This window comes from Bombina bombina, chromosome 6 (genome assembly GCF_027579735.1).
Source record: "Bombina bombina isolate aBomBom1 chromosome 6, aBomBom1.pri, whole genome shotgun sequence".
Taxonomy (NCBI): Eukaryota; Metazoa; Chordata; class Amphibia; order Anura; family Bombinatoridae; genus Bombina; species Bombina bombina.
Window position 1 is genome coordinate 103,617,835 of NC_069504.1, and position 14,304 is coordinate 103,632,138.

Below are 14,304 nucleotides of genomic sequence, written 5' to 3' on the forward strand. Positions count from 1 at the left end.
GAAGGGGATTATTGAACAGGGGGGATTTATACATGATTTACTTTATTATGTTTTATGCTGCAACATATGTGAGATGTGGCTCTGGCAGATGTGAGAACATTCAGGTTTTACTTTCATTTTGGATAACTGCGCAGCCTGTCAGTTTAGCACGCTTTTCTCCCTGCGGCAGGGGTGGTCCTGCATGGCACTCCATGTGACCGGGTGTGGCCTCGTTAACTTCCTCTTTTCTGACCGTGCGGTTTGCAGGAGACGAAGCAGTTTCTCTTTGGGGCCTGGGTCATAGGAGGTGGTGAGTGCCCCGGCCATTGGGGGTATAGAGGTGCCATTTAATTTTCTGTAGTCTATCGTAAAAGTGCAAGCTATGGAGGACTCTGATGCATTAGAGCAGAGCTTTCCAAACTTTTCATGTTGGTGACACTTTTTAGACCTTCATCATTTTGCGACACAGTAATTCAGTTGTACTAGCAAACAGGAGGTTAAACTAACTTGTTTTAGGAGATACGGACAGATACATAAATTATATAATAACGAAATGTATTTACAAGTAACAGTATGTGCAAGACTTATAAAAAAAGGTTTAATAACACCAATAGCTACTTACTATTTTAATGGGATGTATGAGGTTGATGGGATGAACACAGTTTCTGAATATTTTGTGGAATATTAGATAAAGACACTCTCACATCTCATGATCAAGCATTTTTAAGCTTCCACTTCCTATCCATATATCAAGAGCAGGAGCAGCAATGCACTACTGGGAGCTAGCTGCAAAAAAAACAAAACACTTTGACTTCTGACTTCAGCTCAGAGTTTATGCTGCTGCCCTCAGAGCTCGGTGAGTCTGATTGACTACTGCCCGCGCTGCAAACACACTGCTGTCCCACTCACTGACTATACGTGCAGTCATGTGCCGATTGAGGAGGCTACATGTGCAGTTAGGAGCCAATGAGCCGCCAATGGGAATAGTTTCAGTTCCCACTGAGCTGCGCCAAAAGGTTAAGATGATCTGTGACCCACTAGGTATCAATCACGTGTCAACCACGTGATATGCATAGCAGGCAGTCAGAAAGTCGGAAACCAAAAAAAAATGTAAAAATAATTTTAAATTCCAAAAAATTTGTGCTGAAGCAGGGACACACCTACAGACTGCTGCCGACACACTGTCACGACACACAGTTTGGAAAGAACCAAATCTAATACCTGGTTTTTGTTGTGAGGAGGCTACGGTATACCCACCTGCTCAATTATGTTCCACATTCCTTGATAAAGTAGTTATATCTAAAAAGAACAAGATGTTTAGTACCACTGAGCCATCTACCTCTGAGGGGTTTACCTATATCGTTAGATTAGTTTACCTATATCGTTGGATTAGTTTACCTATATCGTTAGATTAGTTTACCTATATCGTTGGATTAGTTTACCTATATCGTTAGATTAGTTTACCTATATCGTTAGATTAGTTTACCTATATCGTTAGACGGATACTATCCTGCACTATATGCAGATTATTACCATTCTGCCTTTGTTTTTATTTTGAAACAATATTGCATATTGTAAGCCATTTTTTTGCTTTTTATAATTGGAACAAGCCATTCACTCAGTAACAATTGTTTCTATTTTAAAGTAGTCACTGTAAAACCACATAGCTTCATTTTAGCAACATTTGCTCAATCTAGATTATTTTATCTTTGTCTCTAGAGTCTAGACAGACAATATCCCGCATCAGATGCAGATTATAACTGTTCTGTCTTTATTCTATTTTTGAAACAGTTACCGCATATTTTCAAGCTAATATCTTGTATTTTATTTTATCTTATGTGTTTTATAAACTGTGCATATTTTTCTAACTAGATGGTATTCTAATATTTATTGTACATCAGTAACTTAGTTCTTTCCTCAATCTGGTATACACATTTGTTGAAAACCATTGCTGGACTTAACCTTTTGAGCTATATAAAATATATAGTTTCTTTTTACCTCTGTTAAAACAAAACAATCCATATATTTATTCTCTATGTATTTTTTTATATAAATATAAGTTACATATACTTATTTAGTTTTGTCTTGTTATTACTATTCGATAACCAGTATAACTGGATGACGGCTATCTCATATTCTTTTTTTATACATATGTTAAAATTATTTAGCGTACTGTAGCCTCTTGTGAGGCGCTCCTTCAAACAACACTTTTCTCACTTATCAAGGACAATTACTTTGGGCAATTGTTCCACTTAGAAGTTGAGCAAGTACGGTTTACATTTGGCGCTTTACTCTACATTACACTCCCTATATAATTAATGAAAGAAACATTTTGGGTTTTATATCTCTTTAACGGTAACTATCCCATATCCCTTTTTGTGCACATAATCTGATGTCTTACAGGAACGTAAATCTAGGTAAACGAGTTGGTTTTAAAATTCAGTTTATTGACAGCATTACAACAAAGAGTGTATTTCTTTTATCGGTGATTATAATTGTATCATTTCATTGTTTTCCAGCTTTAAACCCTTTTGAAGAAGATAACATAGATGCCGCATATCTAGAAGAGATCGCCTTGAAACAAACTACACAGCTGCTTGGCTTACAAAGGAAATAGACACACAATAACGTTTTCTTTCTATCAGAAGCCATCCTGCATATACATCCTGCACATACTTTTGAAAGAAAAGGGAACAGGGCTAATATAAATGGTATTGTACAGTATGTGAATATAGTAATTCTATTTTATTCGCATTCAGTGCATTAAAAGGACATTATAGTGCACAGGCGATGATTTGTTAGGACATGTCATTTTAGCTATAGTAACTCTACTTTGTATTTTTAACCTCTGCACGGGTTTAAACACATAGTTAAAGTACCACTCAAGAGTTGCAGACAACTGCTGGTCGACCCAGCTGCACAATTGCCTCTGCTGATTGGCTCAGCAGCTGTATTCACTAATGCTCAACAGTTCTCTGTGGCTCCTGAGAGGTACTTAAGCTATGTATTTAACCACTTTGCAGAGGTTAAATACATAGCATTGCAGGGTCACTAGTGCTAAAATTACATGCTAAAATTAGCGCATGCAGTTTGCACTTTTATGTCCCTTTTAAATATGTTATATAGTCTATTGTAATTCCACAAACAGCATCAAATGAATGTGGAAATTCTAACATCTATGATTCATGCTAATAATTTATTATATCTAACAATGTAGCTCTAAATGTAAAGGTACAAGTAAAAAAAAAAAATGCTAAAACTGAAATGAATAATTATTGTAAACTGACATTTGTAAATAATTATGGCTTGTTCATGCAACTAAATTCTAGTATCAGTATTTCTTTCTGCAAAAATTCTCAATTCAATATTTCACATATTTTTGGATATAAATTAAGTTCCAGAAATCTGTGCAATAGTTGGATGTTCGAGTTGATAAAGCACTGGCGTGTTTAACCTCTTCATTGCCATGCAACACAGCCGAGGGGTTTAACAGTTCTTAAAATGAATACAGGGCATACATCTGTATTTATTCATAACAAGTAGGCATTGATCTATATTTATTCATTTGTTTTTAATAATAATGACATAAAACATTAAATATTTCACACTTTATTTCATATTTAATGGCAATAATTTAAACAAACACTTTAAGAAATACTTTTATTATAGACTTCTTGTGAAAATATTACATTCTTCATTAACTTGACACATGCAACTGGTCGGAATAAATGAAGGTTTTCTTGCTGTACTTAGAGGCATGTCGCCCTCCACCAGTAAATCAGAGGCAGTTGACCTTCTCAGCCAATGAGAGACCAGGGGGGGGGGAATATTCAATAGCTGCTCTTCCATAACATGAAAGAATAATTGTAAGTACAGTGTCCCTTATGTTTTTGTGCAAGGCTGTGGCTGGCGGAGCCCATCGTGTCCATACATATTCTTCATTTTCTCTCTGCATCTCTTAAAATCCATCACAATGGTCATTAATTAAGTAATAATATAAGCATGATTTGGCTGCAGTCTTAGATTTCAATAGGTTTTATAGTTGGCTTCCGTATGTGCCGCATGTTTGAGCCAGGCTCGCTCGGTTTGAACGGTGCTAGACCTCCGTAGGGCCGCGGTAGAGGAAGGGCATTTTCATTCTCAGGGATGTACGCGTTGGGGCGCTGTTCAGCTGTGGTGAACACACCACTTGACAATGTGCGTTGCTGTTCCACTTCTGCAATCTATAAGGGATCAATATGCAGAATCTTTAGTCTTTTGATGTTTATAATACTATGAGACTGTATATACTGACATATCTGCAGCAATATGTTGCTTTTGTCTCTGGACTGACATTGCATTATGTTAAGTTTGTAACCATGTGCAATATTTCGGATTTCTTTCTGTATCTGGCATTCGCTTAGTTCCCACACTGGCTACAAATGTGCAGCAGAAAATATATTTTTTTCACAGATATTTTATGCTGCACTTTTGTTCTAATATATCTGGTGTTGGATCTACTGATTTGTTGGAAAAAGAGAGCGATTTTGTTATTTGATTGCAAAATAAATAATAAAATCCAAAATATTGCACCTGTCTAATAGATTGTAAAACTGTTGCACTATATTCATTAGAGATTTCTTTCCACTAAGAGAAAATGCCTAAGCTGTGTTTTTCTATGTAGCATTTACTTCCACACTTGAGTATAGGCTCTGTATAGAATGACATCAGAGTTGGAGTTTATTTTCTCAATAGAGGGAAAGTTCTCAGCTCAGTGAAAATAGCCTATAGTGTAATGGTCTCGGTGTATGTAAATATCAGTTTGTGTAAATGTCATCTTGTGACTTTATTAATGTTCATAAACTGTTCTGATCTTTTATAAAACTTTATAAATCAAATTACTGTATTTAAATAATGAATATGTGAAAAAATATTGTGTTTAAACTTGTAAACAATAACATTTGATATGAATATTTTGATGTAATAAATACTTAAGCTCATGGAATCGTATGTCTTTGTCATGATATCGGATACATAAGTCTGTCTATAATGTCACATCAGGGCAGATTAGGTGCTGAAATTATTGAATATCTACGTGCTCTGTACTTCTGAACTAATAGAGAAATTAGCACACACAAGCTAATTGCAGATCGCCTTCGTTGTTATGTTAACCTTAAAGGAACACTCAATTCAAAATTAAACTTTTATGATTCAGATAAAGCAGCAATTTTAAACAACTAGTCAATTTACTTCCGTTAATAAAATGTGCACAGTCTTTTTATATTTACACTTTTAGAGTCACCAGCTCCTACTGAGCATGTGCAAGAATTCACAGAATATACGTATATGCATTTGTGATTGGCTGATGGCTGTCACATGACGCAGTGGGAGTGGAAATAGATATAACTTTGAAATTTTTCAGAAAAAAATGTACTACTCATTTGAAGTTCATACTAAGTGGTATTGCATTGTCTTGTTATCTTGCATTTGTTAATTATGCATGTCTACTGTATTTACTGGTCCTTTAAAACATACATTTTATTACAATTTAAAAATAAAAAAGTATTAAGAATTAAATATCGAATTGTCTATTCCTAGTGGGGGGAACTATTAAAGGGACATTTAAGTAAAAATGTATCTTTCATGGGTCAGATAGTGAATGCTGGTGATTTTTGGCTACGTACATATGCTTCTTGTCGTGTCTCACCACATGTGTTTAGCTTGCCCCCAGTAGTGCACTGCTGCTATGGGGTTGATTTTATGTGTTTAACCCATTTTTTAAGGTTAAACACACATCTATCTGCTAGCAAAAGTGCAGTAATAACACGATTTAACATGATAGACATTTCATTTTGCTCTTTTATGTCCCTTTAAAAGAAATCAACTCACACAATCGTACAATTATAGACTCCTATACATATACAATGTGAACTCTTGCACATGCTCAGTAGTAACGGGTGCCTCAGAAAGTGTGCATATAAAAAGACTAAGCACAATTTGATAATGGAAGTAAATTTTAAAGTTTAAAATTGCATCCTCTATTTGAATCACTAAATTTTAATTTTGACTTTAGTGTCCCTTTAAAGAGAGAAGGGCTCAAATCAAGCAGTGCTAAATATAGTTGTTGCTCAAATTTAATAAAATCAAGTGTTTGCTTAATAAGTACTGTTATACATTGGTGTGGATCTGGCAACTGAAAAAAATGCCCGAATACTTAACAGAAGCAAGGTCCAATAAGGCTCCAATAACATCTGTTTGTCTCTTGATAACACACCAATGATTTAAAAATGTTAATGAACCAGGACGGTACCAAACCGCAACCTATGGGGTAGGTAACAATAAAATAGAATGTTCAAATATACCTAAATGTTCATACTCGTACCCTTGTTTTACGATTATTCGAAGAAGAAAATGCCCCTCCTTTGGGGATTTTTTTAAAAAAAAAACATTTTTAAATTAGGTACCACCACCGTAAACACCTGATGCATATTTTATTTAACATTGTCCGAAGTGCGAGTGTGCCTGATCTAATACCTACTTAAATTGTCACATTGTCCAGTCATATTATCAAAAATACACAGCACTCTCTCACATTAGCCAACCGCTGATCTATCCAAAATCATAACCAGCTAACATCCACAGAAATAACTTGGCCACACCAAATCAGATAAACAATACAACTGAAAGGAACGTTCAGTTTTAATGCTCCACTCTCATCATATAGTTTGTAATGAACTTACTCTTGCATTTTCTTCCTTGTCCAGCTGACGTCTTCTCACGTCACGCACAATCCTTTTCCACTCAAGTTCCGTATCTTCACTCGGCGGCAGCCCTTGCCCCATCCTAGTGTAGCAAGCCTCTACAAAATTCTCCTTGTCCCTTACCTCTTGTTGGAGTTTTATGGCATTTGCTTGCTGCATTGACAATTCAGCAATGAGAGACATCAATTTACGCGTTGCCTCTTTTATCTTCGTCTGCAGTTCATTCATCTGCCCAAACATTTACAATTATTGAGTGTTTTTCATCAATATATCAATACATTTTCTAAAACCTACTCTAGGGTAGATCATATTCTAGTAGTTACTGTATTCTAGCACCAACACAAATACTCATTATAGTCTGAAAATTAGACTGTTACTACCAGTTGTTTTCTTCTTAAAGGGACATTGTACACTAGATTTTTCTTTGCATAAATGTTTTGTAGATGATCCATTTATATAGCCCACCTGGGGGTGAGTTTGTAAAAATGAATAGTTATTTTTAAATAATATTGTGCTGATTTTCAGACTCTTAACCAAGCCCCTAAGTTTTAGATGTATACTGACTTCAGATTGATTCTGTTTGTATAATGGGTCTTTTCATATGCAGGGGAGGGGAGAGGGTCTGCTCTCAGCCCCTTTCAGTGGGTGTCCAAGCCTAACCACATCAGCAGTGCTAAATTGAGAGCTTCTAAGGAAGTTTCAGTAACACTTCATATTCTTCTTTATAGTAGTGTGTATTATATGTAGTTATATGAAAATTTGTGTATAATATCCCTTTAAGTTGGTATATTCAGTTAAGCAATATGTGTGAAAATGCAACTCTCTCTCTATGCCCCAAGTTTTGTTCTAGTATTCTCTGTAATGGGATTTTCACTCTACAATATCTTAAGAACAGTTCACAGCAATGTAGGTCTAACTAAGACTTATAAAACACACTGAGATTATACACAGTGCTTGTGACCTTTAAACTAAGTTTCTTAAACTGCAGTACCTAAAATCTTGCCTTCTATCATGCAGTACCTTTTAAAACCAGGCATACATTTCCAATACCCTAAAATATTCATATCATCACACTGCCAATCTGGAAAATGTCTAGCAAAGTCATGCATGTGTACCTCAATAAGGGGTTAAGATTTGCAGTTATATAGATCACAATAATGAACTGGAACTATATTTATAATATAGTAGTGCGTGTGTTTCAAAACATTGATTATGGTGATCAACTCCAATTCAATTTGAATATTTTTATTATTATTATATATACAATTCTGTATTGGGATTAATAAATAAATCCATTTTATGAATAAGATATAATCCTAAAATATATTGTGGCTTTTAATTAAAAGATAATTACCGTGAGCTTTAGCCATCAAAGTAACCCTTGCTTGCTTTTAAGCCACATCTCTACCAAACTAATACACTAAATTCTGCAGATTTTGTTAAAGAATATAATGTAATACAATAAAAAGTTTGTTAGTTTAGTTACTTTTGCTTTACTGTGTCTTCATATGTATTTGAGGTACTACCATTCACTCAATCATTTACCCTTCATTCAGGTGCTACAAGCACATGCTACTACTGTATAATGCTAGTGGAAATTAATCTGTATTTTCATGGAATTATGGGATCTAAATCTGTAAAAACTGACCTTTTTAGCAAGTGTTAGGGTGTCGTCCTTGCCATTTTCTGCTTTGATCCGAACCTGCTCTGAAAGCCGTGAAATTTGTTCATATAGGAAGTCCTTCTCCAACAAGCGCTCTTCCTTCTCTGCCAGCCGCAACTCCAGCTGTATTGAACATTAGTAAACACATGAAACCATTATATACTAATCTGAGTATTTTTATTTTACAGGTTAGATCCCCAGCATCGCCAACCCCAACAAAGACAGCTGAAAAAAAGCAAATTCACAGTAATAGCAGTGCACAATGACATTTTAAAATTAAAAGCCAACAAGGTCATTTCATAGCTTTCTCTAGTTCTGAAGAACACTGCAATTATCAATAGGAAGGCAAGGGACAAAAAAACATTAGCGGCTAGATTTCGAGTGGAGTGCTATTTAGCACTTGCCCTTTAACTTCACTAGACAGAGACTTTTGCCCTCATCAGGTTGCGCTCGTTTTACAAGTTGAAAGTAAAACGTTAGTGGGTGAACGAAAACCCAGCCTGCACAAAAAAATTGAACATGACCATGTTAACTTCAATTGAGCACGGGGAAAAAAAAAACACCCATACTTGCATGCTAATCCGATCGTTTTTATTCAAGTGTGCTAAATTCACATACAGAACAATGTTCTTTTTATTGTAAATACACACACACATATAGATAGATGTAGATTTAGATATGCATTTTACTTTAACAGTATCAGATATATATAGAACAAAAATATTTATTTCCTATGGCATGGAGAGTCCACAACTTCATAACAATTAATAGTGGGATATTCAACTTTTGGCCAGCAGGAGGAGGCAAAGAGCACCCAGCAGAGCTGTTAAGTGTCACTTCCCTTACCCATAAACCCTAGTCATTCTCTTTGCCTCTGTCAATGGAGGAAGATATTTATTCCTTTTATGGATACTTTTTCTTGCAAGCAAGGATTGTGACTATGCTGTGTCCATGTCAATCTCTTTCCTAAAATAATGGTGGCTATTAGCAGTTAGAAAGTGGCAAAGTGGTCTTTGCTTTTTTTCTAACATTATTGCTACCCCTTTATAGAAAGCCAGGGTTGGTTACTCTGTTCTTTCTTTTTCTTTAGGTCCCTGATAGAGAGTGGAGTGTCTATCACACCTAGGAAGCTGTTCCTGCCCGGCAGCTGGATCCACAGGTAAGTGCTTTCTAGGTACTGAATGACAGCACTTTGGAGGTTAATTCCTCTAGTGGAACAATTCCTGGGACAAGACCTTATAGCTAGGCTCACAGTTGGGCAGTTTACCAGGCACTGCCATATGTGATACTTGATGGGGGAAAATGTTAAGGGGTTAATCATTTTTACCCTTAGTTTTTATGAGAGACTGGCTGAAGGGTTAACTTGGGACTACTTTGGATAACATAGGTGTTTGTGAAAAGGATCATTCTTTATTGTTATAAGGAAGGTCTGATGTAGAGCGGAGTACTTAAGTTTTTTCTTCAGGTCAGACAGAAATGCTCGCTTTTACAGTGACGCAATTTCTTTTTTAGTCCGATCACGTGACCCGCCTCTCTTCCGTCTTATGTTATGTGGAGCGGAGTGAGTTGGACATCTTGCAAACTTGTCGCCTATCTCTGTGCCGGCTCATGTTTGATTGCATAGCTTTCCAAGTCAGACAGCCTACTCTGACAGCGGATCTGATACAAGCAGATAGCCCTTGCTGTTTTTTAGTGGTAACTCCGGCCTCAGTGCGGTAAGATTCCTCAGCTCAGCCTGAGGTATAGAGGTGTGAGGAAGTTATCATAAATAAAAACTTTTTTCCTATTTAACTGCTAAGAGGTGTTTGTGACTATTTATACCGTATTGGTATTAGATTTTTTTACATATTTTATATAGTGTGTGTGTGTATATATGTGTATGTGTATGTATATATATATATATATATATATATATATATATATATATATATATATGTGTGTGTGTATATATATATATATATATGTGTGTGTATATATGTATTTAAAATGGACTCAGACCAAAGTTCATCCATTGTTTTTGACAAATGTTTTGCTTTGTCTGGAGGCTCAGGTTGTACCCCCTGTGCAATTTTGCTCTATTTGCTTATCTAAGACTTTGAAACTTAAAGATAAATTACTCCTTTCTGAGCCATATGTCTCTCAGGACAATACTGTTCATGATATGCCTCAGCTTTCTCCTCAGACATCTCAAGCTCTGATAGTTTCACATGCAGTGCTCTGTGGTTCCTCTCAACCTCCTGGGGGTGTTTATTTGCCAGGAGATTTTGCTACACAGGTTACCTCTGCTGTGTCTGCAGCTTTATCGTTTTTCCCTACCTCGGGGCAAAACGTCTGTTCTCCACTTTCAATGCTCTCCTCCGCCCTCCCCCACTTCCTAATACAACTTCTCTGTCAGCTCAAGACTTTGCCAGTCACTTCATTAACAAAATTGACTCCATCAGACATGAAATCAGCTCTCAACACAATTCCATTCTCTCCCCCCTCAAACACTCTCACTCAACCACAACCCTCATAACCTGAAACTTAGTTCATTCTCCCCTGTTACTGAGGAAGAAGTTTCAGCACTTATACTGCGCTCTCACCTCACTACCTGTCCCCTTGACCCTATCCCCTCACAGCTGCTCCCCTCTCTCTCTGCTACCCTTACCCCTATACTAACACACATTTTCAACCTCTCCCTCAGCACTGGTACATTTCCCTCATCGATGAAACATGCACTGGTCACACCTATCCTCAAAAAACCTTCCCTTGATCCTACCTCCCCATCCAACTACCGCCCTATTTCCCTCCTCCCTCTTGCTTCAAAGCTTCTCGAAAAACTAGTATATGCACGCCTATCCCATTTCCTTACGTTAAACTTCCTTCTTGACCCGCTGCAATCTGGATTTCGTCCCTATCACTCCACAGAGACAGCTATTGTTAAGGTCACCAACGACCTACTTACAGCTAAATCAAAAGGCCACTTCTCTCTGCTTATCCTCCTTGATCTGTCCGCAGCCTTTGACACTGTCGACCACCCTCTTTTGCTCCAAATCCTTCGGCATCTGTGACACAGCCCTTTCGTGGCTCTCTTCCTACCTGTCAAACCGTACCTTCAGTGTAGACTTCTCTGGGACCTCCTCCGCCCCGTCACCACTTTCTGTCGGAGTACCGCAAGGCTCTGTCCTCGGTCCCCTTCTCTTCTCAATCTATACGTCATCCCTAGGTTCCCTAATTAAGTCCCACGGTTTCCAATATCATTTGTATGCCGATGACACCCAAATCTACTTCTCTGCACCAGAACTATCTCCTTCCGTGCTAACCCGTGTCACTAACTGTCTTTCTCACATCTCTTCCTGGATGTCCTCTCACTACCTCAAGCTAAATCTCTCCAAAACTGAGCTCCTCATTTTCCCCCCTTCTTCCAAAATCTCCACCCCCAATATCTCTATAACTGTCGACAACTCCATCATTACCCCTACCCCGTATGCCCGATGTCTCGGGGTTACATTTGACTCAGATCTTTCCTTCACTCCTCACATTCAGTCCTTGGCTACAGCCTGCCGCTTCCACCTTAAAAACATCTCTAAAATTAGACACTTCCTTACACAAGACACAACTAAGATTTTAATCCACTCTCTCATTCTTTCCCGCCTTGATTACTGTAACTCTGTCCTCTCTGGTCTCCCCACCTGCCGCCTAGCTCCTTTACAATCCATAATGAATGCCTCTGCCAGACTCATCTTCCTTACACGTCGCTCTTCATCTGCTGCGCCTCTCTGCCAATCCCTTCACTGGCTTCCTCTAGGATCAAACACAAAACTCTCACTCTTACATACAAAGCCCTCAACTGCACTGCTCCCCCCTACATCTCAGACCTTGTCTCCAGATACTCTCCCTCCCGTCCCCTTCGCTCTGCTCATGACCTCCTACTCTCCTCCTCTCTTGTCACCTCATCACACTCCCGTTTACAGGACTTCTCCAGACTGGCTCCCATCTTGTGGAACTCTCTGCCTCGCTCCACAAGACTCTCTTCTAGTTTTAAAAGCTTCAAGTGCTCCCTAAAGACTCTACTGTTCAGGGACGCATACAACCTACGCTAACCTTTCCTAATACCAGTTTCTCTCCTCCACTGCAATCCCCTGAACCCTCTTAGCATGTAAGCCTAAAGGTCCAGCTGTTTGTAGATCACCTTCTTAAGAGCTGACTACAACAGTGCAACTCTTGGCAGGGCCCTCTACCATATAATTGTTTTGTTGTACTCCCCCTTTGTTTATAGCGCTGCGGAATCTGTTGGCGCTCTACAAATAACCGATAATAATAAGAGGAAATCTAGACATGATTCTGCTAGTAAGGTTTCTGATCCCTCTAAATCTGCTCTGGATATGTCAGTAGCTTCTGATGGTGAGATATCAGATTCTGACATGATGGGGGTAACTTCTACTGAATCTGAAGAAGTTAATTTCAGATTTAAGCTTGAACACCTCTGGTTACTTCTGGAGGTTTCAGCTACTTTGGACAACTTCAAACCTTCTGTCGTTGTCAACCCTAAGAGTCAACTAAACTTAATAGAGTATATGATTCTCCATCATCTGTGGAAGTTTTTCCTGTTTCAGATAAGATGTTAGAAATTTTAGCTCAGGAATAGGATAAGCCGGGGATTCCTTTTTCCCCTTCCCCTTTTTTTAAAAAGATGTTCCCTGTTGCTGACTCGATTCGTGGAGCACTGTGCCTAAGGTAGAAGGAGCTATCTCTACTCTAGCTAAGAGAACTACTATTCCTATAGAAGATAGCTGCTCCTTCAAGGATCCCATGAATAAGAAGCTAAAGGCTTACTTAAAAAATATGTACATCCATCAAGGATTACAGTGGAAACCGGCGGCAAGTATTGCTACGGTTGTGGGAGCAGCATCCTATTGGTGCGATGCCGTGTCTGAGCTGATATCAGAAGAGACTACGATAGAGGAGATCAAGATAGGATCAAGGCTCTTAAACTGTCTAATACCTTTATTTGCGATGCCAGCATGCAGGTGATTGGACTGGGAGCCAAGATGTCTAGTTTCGCTGTTTTAGCGCACAGAGCTCTGTGGCTGAAATCTTGGTCGGCTGATGTAACTTCTAAGTCTAAGCTTCTTTCTTTACCTTTATAAAGGTAAGACTTTATTTGGTCCAGGTCTGGCGGAAATCATTTCTGAGATTACGGTTGGAAAGGGATCTTTCCTTGCTCAGGATAAGAAGAATAGACCTAAGTGTCACCAAAATTCTAACTTTCGTTCCTTTCTTAGCTTTAAAGGACAGAAGTCTTCCTCCTCTTCTTCCAAACCAGAGCAATCCAAGACCTTGTGGAGGTCCAATCAGCCTTGGAATAAGGGGAAGCAAAACAAGAAGCCTTCCACTGATTCTAAATCACAATGAAGGGTCTGCCCCAATCCAATTTTGAATCAAGTGGGGGGCAGGCTTTTTCTTTTTCAAAAAGCTTGGATACGCGATGTTCCATACCCTTAGGCTGTGGACATAGTATCCCAGGGTTACAGAATAGGATTCAAGTCTTGCCCTCCAAAGGGCAGATTTCTCCTGTCAAGACTATCCACAAACTAGGTAAAGAGGGATGCCTTCTTAAACTGAGTAGAGGACCTGTCCTCCATGGGTGTAATTATTCCTGTAGAGGAACAGGGTCAATGATTCTATTCAAATCTGTTAGTGGTTCCCAAAAAGGAGGGGACTTTTCATCCCATTCTAGACCTAAAGAGCCTCAACACATTTCTCAGGGTTCCGTCCTTCAAAATGGAAATTATTCATTCCATTCTTCCTTTGGGTTCAGGAAGGTCAGTTTATGACGACCATAGACCTGAAGGACGCTTATCTTCATGTTCCCATTCACAGGGATCATCACCAGTTTCTGAGGTTTGCCTTCCTGGAAATGCACTTCCAGTTTGTTGCCCT

At 38.3% G+C, this 14,304-nt stretch overlaps 2 protein-coding genes across 2 annotated transcripts in view; one reads left to right on the forward strand and one right to left on the reverse strand.

Annotated features, from left to right (window-relative positions):
- GSAP (gamma-secretase activating protein) overlaps positions 1–4,963 on the forward strand; it is a 422,579-nt gene extending 417,616 nt beyond the window's left edge. The window contains exon 23 of the mRNA XM_053719170.1: positions 2,499–4,963. Coding sequence (XP_053575145.1) covers positions 2,499–2,596 — 98 coding nt within the window. The 3' untranslated portion in view covers positions 2,597–4,963. The remainder of the gene's footprint in view (positions 1–2,498) is intronic.
- The window catches only part of CCDC146 (coiled-coil domain containing 146), a 430,933-nt gene continuing 420,201 nt past the window's right edge, over positions 3,573–14,304 (reverse strand). The window contains exons 17-19 of the mRNA XM_053716534.1: positions 8,368–8,505; positions 6,699–6,947; positions 3,573–4,202 (exon numbers count right to left, since the gene is read on the reverse strand). Of these exons, the coding sequence (XP_053572509.1) occupies positions 3,999–4,202; positions 6,699–6,947; positions 8,368–8,505 (591 nt within the window). The 3' untranslated portion in view covers positions 3,573–3,998. The remainder of the gene's footprint in view (positions 4,203–6,698; positions 6,948–8,367; positions 8,506–14,304) is intronic.